This window comes from Enoplosus armatus, chromosome 20, assembly GCF_043641665.1.
Source record: "Enoplosus armatus isolate fEnoArm2 chromosome 20, fEnoArm2.hap1, whole genome shotgun sequence".
Classification (NCBI taxonomy): Eukaryota; Metazoa; Chordata; class Actinopteri; order Centrarchiformes; family Enoplosidae; genus Enoplosus; species Enoplosus armatus.
Genome location: NC_092199.1, coordinates 13,305,104 through 13,315,467, shown reverse-complemented (window position 1 = coordinate 13,315,467; position 10,364 = coordinate 13,305,104). Strand labels below are relative to the sequence as shown.

The 10,364-nt window shown below is 41.5% G+C and overlaps 2 protein-coding genes across 2 annotated transcripts; both read left to right on the top strand.

The window, feature by feature from the left end:
• Positions 1-2,620: 2,620 nt before the first annotated feature.
• Positions 2,621-4,081, top strand: LOC139303767 (parvalbumin, thymic-like). The gene is made up of 4 exons (XM_070927601.1): positions 2,621-2,681; positions 2,871-3,003; positions 3,212-3,321; positions 4,053-4,081. The coding sequence occupies exons 1-4, from the start codon at positions 2,621-2,623 to the stop codon at positions 4,079-4,081; spliced, it is 333 nt and encodes a 110-aa protein (XP_070783702.1).
• A 4,973-nt stretch (positions 4,082-9,054) lies between these two features.
• On the top strand, positions 9,055-10,052 carry pvalb3 (parvalbumin 3). The gene is made up of 4 exons (XM_070927573.1): positions 9,055-9,115; positions 9,533-9,665; positions 9,801-9,910; positions 10,027-10,052. Exons 1-4 carry the CDS (start codon positions 9,055-9,057, stop codon positions 10,050-10,052), a joined length of 330 nt encoding a protein of 109 aa, XP_070783674.1.
• The last annotated feature ends 312 nt before the right edge of the window (positions 10,053-10,364 follow it).

Below are 10,364 nucleotides of genomic sequence, written 5' to 3'. Positions count from 1 at the left end.
ATATCCCAGCGATCTTTATGGTTGTTTATTATTAATAATAAATGATTACTTATTAATAATGATGAAATGATGAGGGGGGGGGGGGGGGGGGCGCCCTCTCAGCAAAATCACACATAATAAATCACCATAAAAGCCAGTATGTGTGAATGCATCTATGATACATCCTGTCACAGTGTCCTTGAGCAACACACTGAAGTTTACCAGCTCACTCAGTAGTAAGTCCCTCTAGATAAGCTTTGCATCTATATATCATAGATATACAGACAGAGAATGTATCCAATACTGCAACAATACTAAAGGCTGTCTGGTTCTTTAATTTGTGTAAAATGCAACCCCCCATCGGTACGTGTAATACTTACCTCTGCTGGTCTCCATGCCCTGTGCTGATTGTCCCATTGCTCAGTATTTCCCAACACAAATGGAAGAACAAAACCGGGAAGTTTGTATATCAAGCGTGTGAAAGTACAAAACTCTCTGACTGACTTTGTACTGTAATCTTCCCTGTTCACAGACTCCCTTACAGCTGCCTGTACTTGTCAAGAAAACAGCCACCGCAACAAAATCCCCCAAATCACTACGTGCAAAGGACCGTCACCCCATCCCTATCCATCTCTCTCTGTGTCTGTCCTTTCCTCTCTGTCCCATCCCCCTCTTCCTCCTCTCATCCACTGCTCCATCACGCAGGAAGCCTGGTCTTCCTGAAAACAAGCCTCGGAGCGTGGAAAGGGACGAGGCTGAGGGGGGCAGGTACGTGAGGGGGAGCAGAGGATGTTTTTGTCCTTCCTCGGCCCCTCTGGTTGCTGCAGGCCTCACTGTAGTCCATCCTGAGGAAACCAGGCTCACGTCACTCTGGACAGGCCTTGGGCCCACACGTGCTGCCTGTTAGGGCGGGTATGACGCAGTACCTACAGCGCTCCAGCAGCCCTTCACACATGGGAGCTATAAAGACATATGTGGACTGAAACCGTGGAAAACACTGCTTTTCAAATCATAGTGGCATCAGCAAGCAGGAAACACGGAATAGCATGGAGTGCATCTCAGCTACACAAAAGGGGTCAAATGTGGTGTAGAGGGATACAGTGAGGAGGGTTTGTGTTTTGCCAGAACAAAAGTCTATACTTTGCCAGCTGACCACAGTCCATTTCCTGTCTGTAATAGTCGCAAACTGTCAAGCCATCTGCAAGTGGGAGAAATCCTCGGCAGGTGGTTTCCAGAGATTACCATCGACTGATTTATAGCAAACAATTGAATTTTATAAAGACATAGCTCAGCCTTGCACGTCAAAATGGCTCAACTCTGCACTGTCACTATCTGGTAACACTTTTGGTGGTTTTAAGGTTTTAATTTCAACCGGTGATCTGCATGGTGAGACATGACTTCAACTGTAAGACAAGCTGGATAAACTGACTCGAAATGCATTTATTTAAAGCCCCTATATATGTGGAATTTGAAAATGTCCAACTTTGGCTCCTCCAATGGTCATATTAAGAAAGAAATCAGACACATAATAACAGTTCAATGAAAACTTCCTATTTTAGCAGGATGAGGTTTTCATTTGACCAGTAATTCAAATAACTAGTTGTAAAATATGAATTTGAAATGCTTCTAATGCTGAAATGCACATTTTTCCTCACATATGCATATATAAACAAACCAAAGTCATACCTACAGTTACAAAGGCAGGCAAGTTGAACATACTGTTAGCTTTAGCTGAAGTTATGCTACAGCTTGTGACTTCCTGTTAACATAGTTGACAGCTGTCGATCGGACGTTGCTTCAAATGTTCTTTACTAACGAATGTCTCAGTTTTAATGGTGTAACCTGATTTAGTAAGACACTGATTTGAGACTAGCTTTTAGTTATTAAGAATTTAGGTAGGGCTTTACACACAAACTTAGTGACGAATTTATGAATAGCTGGTTAATATCAATTAACTGTAACCCACAGTGTATGAGTGTGATTGTCATCATACTTCTAAAGCAGGTTTAGCATTTCTTTAAATGAACGCTCACTCATTTGAGAAGGGAGCTCTTCACATGTTAAATGCAGCATGTGGGAACAAGGTGACTGAGTGGAGACAGCTCGATGGAGCGCAGCCTGAAAGTGACAGAGGCCATAATAACAGGATGTTTACAGCCTGCGGAAACACTGCCAGGGACGACCACGAGCAGGCAGCAACTGTGGCTGGAAACACGAGCGAAGAGGAAATGCAGACCTGCCAGGTTCCCTCCAGATGCACCAAATATAACCTCACTGCCTCGCTGTTGTGTTTACAGACAGACGCTACCTGACTGGGGACTGTTTAGGTAGATTTGAATCCACTATGACCTCTGACCCCTGCAGAAAACACACTAGATAACACAGTTGTGCAAGGACAAGACTCCCTGTGTTTCAACCTCCCTTTCACACACACACACAAACACACACACACACACACACACATACACACACCGTTTGCTGAAGTGGTCAGCTGCAGGTGACAGCGGACAGAAGGACACTGGTGGTTTCTGACACCAGGGGGGTGAAGTCTAGTCACTGTCACCAGTAGTTTCTTTCTGCCCAGCAGTGGTCACATATTGCACCAGGCTGCAACATCCACCACAACAGAGTCTCCACCAGCATGGCTATTACCGACTTTTTAGCCGCCTCTGACATCACTTCGGCTATTAATGCTTGTAAAGGTGAGGAGATGGCCGTGTTGTCAGTGTGTGATTAAAGATTGAACATTGCTCCTGTCACAGGATGTTAGACCTTTGTTTTTTGTTGTTTTTTTTTCATTTCTCTGTAGTTTCATGAAACCTCCAAGCACAGGACGGGGTCGTTTTAACTGACTTGAGCTAATCACGTTTTATCTGTGATTTTTCTTTCAGCGAAGGATTCCTTCAGCTCAAAGATGTTTTTCAAAACAGTGGGTTTATCCAAGAAAACTCCGACAGAGATCGAGAGGGTCTTTAAGATTTTGGACCAAGACAAAAGCGGCTTCATAGAACAGGATGAGTTACAGTTGAGTTTTAAACACAGCAAATATCTTATACATGAATGTACACACTTCTGTTCCATCCATAATTCATGTATCAAGCTGGATTTCACCAAAACTGTTGGTGGCTTTCTGCAGGATTATGTTTCAGTGTGAAATGCAGCACATTTAATGTGTTTATCCATTCTGTTCTCTTTTTGTTGTGTGCGTGTGTGTATTTTTTCTCTTCATCAGACTGTTCCTGCAGAACTTCTCCAAAGGAGCGAGGCCCCTGACTGCAGCCGAGACCAGAGCTTTCCTGCTGGAGGGAGATTCGGATGGAGACGGGAAGATCGGCTGGGAAGGTAGGCGGGTCTGAGCGTCACGAATGTTTGGTTTGCCCTGTTGCGTTGTCATGAAGAGAAGCACAGCATTTCTTACAAACAGAGAGGTGGTTGAGATCAGCGCCTGTTTTTATCAAATTTCTGTGAATTACACTTGTTCTATGTTCTAAAATGCAAACGTAGGAGTAAAACAACTCGTAGTTCAAGCTACCTATTACTACTTACAGTAAAGTGTGGGAGAAAACTTTTAAGAGCACCTCTGAAGTGATCACATAATTTTTCCTATTTATGCATGCTAAGAGCAGAAATAGCCAATCAGATATTACACCCTACATCCACCATATTGTTCAATCTTTTTTTTTAAAACCTTACATTTTACTCGGTAATTTAAAACACACGTGAAGCAAGTAGCAGTGTTTATGACTAATTATAATGTATACACTTTTTAAGTCATCAAAAGCCATGATCAGAATGAATCAGCAAAATAGTAACAACCAATTAGAGTTATCCTTCACTGTAAATATTCCAGTTTATCTCCAGTCAACACTCTTTCGTCCCTTTGCTGTGTTTCACTTTGTTGCCAGGCAGCTTAAGTGCAGCATCGACAATCGTCTCATGCAAAGTGTCACCGCCAGAGCTGCACACTTCAGCATGTTAGGTCATGTCTGTCGTTGCTGCCATTAAATGAAATAAGAGGATGATTATCACCCGGTTAATGTGAAACATCTAATATTCTGTCTGTCTTCTTTCAGAGTTTTCTGCGTTGGTCAAGTCCTCATAAGTCATGATTTGTTGTATGGAGACCTTCTCAGGGTGGACCTCTTTTTATAATGTTTACTAGCTACAGTAAATAACTGGACTCATCTGAGGATCGTATGTGTTTAGAGTAATGATAAGATATGTTGTAGTTTTAATGTAAAGTAATAAAGTAATTAAAGTGAACCACAAGTGAAATCTCGCCTCTCTGCTATGTGTCTTTCCCTGCCAGAAAAGTGTATTAATAAATATACTTTTCTCCCTGAGATGTTGATGTAGTTTTTTCCTACTTATATCCAGCGAGACTCTTGTCAACAGATGAGCCTCATGTGCCTCGTGTGATGATGTTATATTGAGCACTGGGACCAGTCCAGCCTGTCCAGCGATGGTGGGGGGGGCTGGGAGGCTTTGGTTTCTCCAATTAACGGCATGAGCAACTTTCCACTGTGCAAATGAAGTGTTTGACATTCTGGCAGACTCAATTTGACACCTTAGATGGAGTAATTTGGTGTAAATAGTATGTTTACACTTAGACCACATGTACACAACATTTAACACGCTTTCTTTGAAATCATTTTTACAGATAAAATATGCCAATTGAACCACCATAAAACCCAGTAAATTAGGACTTTGCGCATGCTGGTTTCATATAATTTTAAACAAGCTCATCATGGCCATAAAACAGTCTATAATGTACTTGCTCTGAGAAATTTGAGTTCACAGCAGGAAACCCACGAGACACATACAGCATTTCCCAGCAGTCACCTTACAGGAAAAACGCATTAATTTCAATCTATGGTTTTACAGCTGAATATACAGCGTGTCTAGTTTTTCACTCAAAGGCTGCATTTCTTTGCCAGGGTGGGTCTGATGCATCTTATATAACTGACAAGGACAGTGTGGTTGTCATTTATGTGATGATACAGTACCATAAAAGACTCATTTCTTACATTTAACTGATGTGGATGGAAACTGACAATGATGTTTTTACATCAGTTTCATATATGAATCAGACAAAAGACTTTTAACTGTAATGTATTGTAATTAAGAAGAACTCATTTACACATGTAAGAGTAGCAATACAAACAGTGTAAAATACTGCATTGCAAGTAAATGTCCTACAGAAGTATTAGCAACAAAATGTGCTACTACTCATTTTGCAGAATGGTTCCTGTCAGTGTTATTGATGTTATTATCTTATTGATGCATTAACATGTAAGCAGTAGCCTGTGCTGTAGTTGGCTGAGATGGATGCTGTTATCTACAGCTATTAGATAAATGTAGCAACGTAAGTGCAATAATTCTTCCTAAAATGTAGTGAAGTAGAAGTATGACGTAGCATAAAATGTAAATACTCAGATAAAGTACATGTGTCTCAAAATTGCACTCACAGTAAGTACAGAGAGGGAAAAATACCTCCTATCATTTGTTCTTTTTGAAGACTTCCAGGGAAGCTGATTACCTTCCTCGAGTATGTAAATGACATCAGGACAGGATTAACTGGATCAATACCAGTCCGTGTGCAGCTTTTTGGCACCCAGGACTTAACCACTACAGCCCAGAAATGTTTACTGGTGTGAGTTGCAGATCAGGGGGAGGGGGGCACAGGCAGGACACAGTTGGATCAGAGGCAGCTCTGGCAAACACAGAAGTGACCAGAGGACTGGGTGTCTGGCAGAGCGTCAGCAGCGCTAGTCCAAGGAGTACTTGCAGTGACCCAGCAGAGGAACTCTGGGATGGGGTAGAGTTTCTTTGCCAGCACATTTACAGCACTTCTGTCAATGAAGCACATTTATTTGCAACTTTCTCTCAAGTGGCAAGCCACAGTGACAGAGAATATAGGTCATCTCTAAACTCCTGCTCTCAGGTGTAAGCATCAGAGAAACGTAGTTCCTTTTGTGATCATAAATGAGTTCACACAGAAGGACAAAATACATTCTGCTGCAGCTTCGAGCTACTTAGCAAGACAGTAAAAGTCCTTCTGTGGCTGTTGATATCGTAAGGTGTAAATTCAACGTTTACCAGTCCTAGATGTTGACTGAGGCCCGGAAAATCGAGCTTTAGCTTTCTGAATATTCCACAAAAGTATTACAAATGTACATTTCAAATACAAGGCTCTGAATATGATGGGGGATCGTCATTCGCCACCTCGAATTACAGCCGCTCATAGCCCTGCTTGATGGGCTTCATGCTGTGAGATATTTGTAATTTAAACCTGATATTGAAGAAGGGCAGGAATAGTTACAGTATCTATGGCCGTGTCGTTTGAGGTGAGAGACCTCATTTGACCACAGCAAATGTTAAAGGCCAAAGATTAGTTTTACAGAGCTTTTGAGGGGATTTGAAGTGAAGAAGTGAAGAAGCAGAAATATATATATATATATATATATATATATATATACATATTATAAGTACTCCTCCTGAGAGTACTGGCTGCTGAGACATCACACATCTGACTCCTCTGAAGTGAAGGAAGTGACAAATTAGACAACTTATTTAAGATTTTACCGAGATCAGTTTTATCAGTTTATGCAGAAGTGAAGTTGCAGTTGAATGAGAATTAATTACATACACAGAGGCTGGAAACTGCATGCTTTATTATATGTTTTATGATGAAACGAATCTTTCAATGTTAACTCTTTATCATCTCTACATCTCAACACTGCCACCTGATGGGAGCAAATATGGACATGGAAAGACCCCCTGGACTAGTTCCTCATTTAATTTCATTGTTTGGTGCAGTGTGAGAACTCATTACGCAACCACACGGTGCCGCACAGAAGTGTTAAGACGATGGTGATAATGGTGACGATGATGATGCTGCCGGTGATATTAGTTTTCAGTGTTTCCCAAAATAGCATCACAAATAGTTTCATCACCATAAGGAGAAATGGTCTGAATGGGGACCAAAAATAAAACCTGGCAAACAGTCATCAGCTGCATGTCAGAGGATTATGATTATGTACTATTAAATTAAAGCATTTCAATGAATCCCACTGGCTCTCCAATCAAACTCCTCTGCCCTTTGGCACAGTGGCTCTTAGTGTGATCTTAACTCTCATTATCTTGTGTTTCATATTTCCTTATGCCTTTTTACGCCTTCTCACACAGACTGACTTCACATGAATAAAAATGCATTAAACTTTGCAGAAAGTGGCATCCAAAATGATGCGGTACGCTCCGTAGCATATCTACATCTTAGACAAAATAATAATAGAAGAGGACATAAATATTATTTGTTTCTTTAAAATAATGCAGCTACGAGCCTGTATTTTATTTTGTTTATGAGCAACATGAGAATCACATGTCAGCTTGAACTTACATTTTTTTAATTATGACTAAAAAGCTAAACTGGTCACTTTCTACAGCTACTATTTATTTTCTGTTTAATATATCTCGGCTGGTCAAATAAGTTTCATGCAGTCTCTTGTCCACAAATGCTGCCATTATATAGAGCCAAACACCAGAACAGAGAAACGTTAGTTATTGTATAAATTCCTGTTAAAAATCTAAACATAGAAATATACGAAGACATAAGTCTTTAAAAATGTAATGACTTCTTAACTTGGTCGCCGCATTCCCTTCGCCTGCGATAATCAATCACAACAACGAGACTTTTCTGACACTGGAATGCCAGCAAAGTCATTGCAGACATTTTAGGCACGCCAATTGATCTCTAGGCTCATTTTCACCCAAACTGCACCATTCAGATCGCACTAATACTCCATAATCACCCCGGGTGATTATGGAGTAAAAGTACAGGGCTTTGCAATAAGCTACATAATCAGAAACAATTACGTTGTATTTTATTAATCATGTTTTATTAAGGAAGTCTCATATACTTCAGAATACATGCTCCATTTGGCTAAACTGACATTTAAAAAGGGCATACACAGAATATACTTTACAAAAATCACAACTACCACAATAAAGATTACATTTAATCAAGTCACTTTGTCTTCAAACCTTTACATTACTCATGCAAAAAGTCTTGGATACAGTGTTTAACATACTGATATTATGGCACAGACTCGGAAATGAGGCACAAACATGTCGTTCTTAAACAAACCTGTCAGTTGCTGTAAGAGTTTACGCTGCAAACCTGCTGTTAATCTGCAACACACAACATAAAAGTTTACCTCTTTCTTCACTCCGTGGTGCTCTGCACAGTTTAACAGATCAAAACTACATGGCCACAGAGTACGTTTCACCCAAATCAGCAGCGTATATTATTAGCCCTATGCAATATCAAGCACTTTTGCATAGGCCTACACTTAGCCTACCATTTAAGCATCTTCATTTATGTGCATATAAATAGAACAGCTCTGTCTACTGGACACATTTTTCGACCGACTGCTTTGACTGCTTCGCACACAGTGTCTATTACATAGCCTATGCATCATATTTCGGGTGAGTCGAGGTATATAAGCTTGCAAGAGTGGCTGAGGGGTTCACTGCAGTGAGCAGATTCATCTGAGCGAATTCACTCTCGTCTTAGACATAACCCTAAGGTGAGTTTCACTGAGGAGCTGCAGACCTCTAGGCGCTGCTGCCTGACTCAAAGAGTGGTTCAGGGCTTCAACTTCATGCAATGGGATTTAAATCGAGGAAAGGGCCAGATTCTGAACATCAGAAACTCAGAGTTTGGCTTTGGACTAACTGAGGAACCAAATGGGGGAAAAAAATCTATTTGCTAAGCAACCACAGCTGCAAAGGATATTTGATCTTTTGCCTTGGAGGGCTTGGTTTTGGAAAAGAATTGGACTACCTTCTCTGATCATTTGTGCCTTGTCTTTTGGGGCTGCCAGGGAGGAATACTCACAGAGAGGAACTGTCAAATATATTGCATGGCATAATGAAGATGTAGCTCTTTTAACTCTGAATGCTGTATTTGTAAAAGTGCAGTGAGCGAACTTAACGATGCTTAGTAAACCTGCTTCATCCTGTCTGAACTGATGAACTGATGACTTGTCCTCTGCTCTCCTCCCTCAGTTAAAAATGGCCTTCGCCGGAATCCTGAGTGACGCTGACATCACTGCAGCCCTTGCAGCTTGCCAAGGTAAACCCCAACACGAGCATGCAGTATTATCACTTGGGAGAGCCTAGATGGTAGCTACACCTGGATTCTTTACTAATTTGTTGCTAATACAGAATCACATTACCAGATCACAGTTACAGCCAGTCAGAAGGTGCTTCTTGCATCTTTTCTGCATTGAACACGGCAGGATTGTCTTTTGAAACACATCAGTAGTGCAGCAAGCATGCAGAATGTGACTTTTGTGTGTAATTTCTGTATGTCTCAGCAGAAGGCAGGTATTCTAATGTGCATCAGTATAGCTAATGTAAGAGAAACACCTCTGCAAATGAAGCTAAAGTGAATGACAGCCAGAGCAGAGGTCGGAGATGAATACACACTTCAGTTTGTGTATTATATATCCACAATGTCTGATGTGATCCCCTCTGTGTCTCCTCACAGCTGCCGACTCTTTCAAGCACAAGGACTTCTTTGCTAAGGTCGGCCTGGCTGCCAAGACCCCTGAGGAGATCAAGAAGGCATTCTATGTCATTGACCAGGACAAGAGTGGCTTCATTGAGGAGGATGAGCTGAAGTAGGCACCACCTCTTAAGATTTCTTTGGAGCAGACAAAGCCATCTTGAAATTTTGGGCCCAATTTAGTGCATTTTGTTGAGAAATCCCATATTTACTACAGCACTCAGTGTTTCTCTCTGATTGCCCACCACAGGCTGTTCCTGCAGAACTTCTCTGCCAGTGCCAGAGCTCTGACCGACGGCGAGACCAAGACCTTTCTCAAGGCCGGTGACTCCGATGGCGACGGCAAGATCGGAATTGATGGTGAGATAAATATCTATTATTACCACAAGATGAACTTAATCTGGAATTAGAACCAGATTTAGTCCAAAGGTCTTGAAATAACATTCGAGATGTTCTCTTTCTTTGTCTCCCTGCAGAGTTCGCCATCATGGTCAAGGGTTAAATGAACAAGCTGACCAACATCTTACTTCACTACTCTAAAGGAACAACTTGAGCCAAGACATACTCCTCTTCTTCTCCTCTTCCCTCTCACTCTCTCTCTATTCAACTCTCCACACCACTTTTATACACTTGACCTTTCACCCCCCCCCCCTACCCCCCCACCCCCCGACTGTTAACAAACTGCTCCCCATCTCTCTCTCTGGCCGTGCTCATCCCTTTGCTGTCCACGATGAATGTACCTGACTAAGTGTATGGCGTGGTTGACTTTCACTTTTTGTGTCTTTCTCTCTCTCTCTCTCACTTCTGTCGTCGT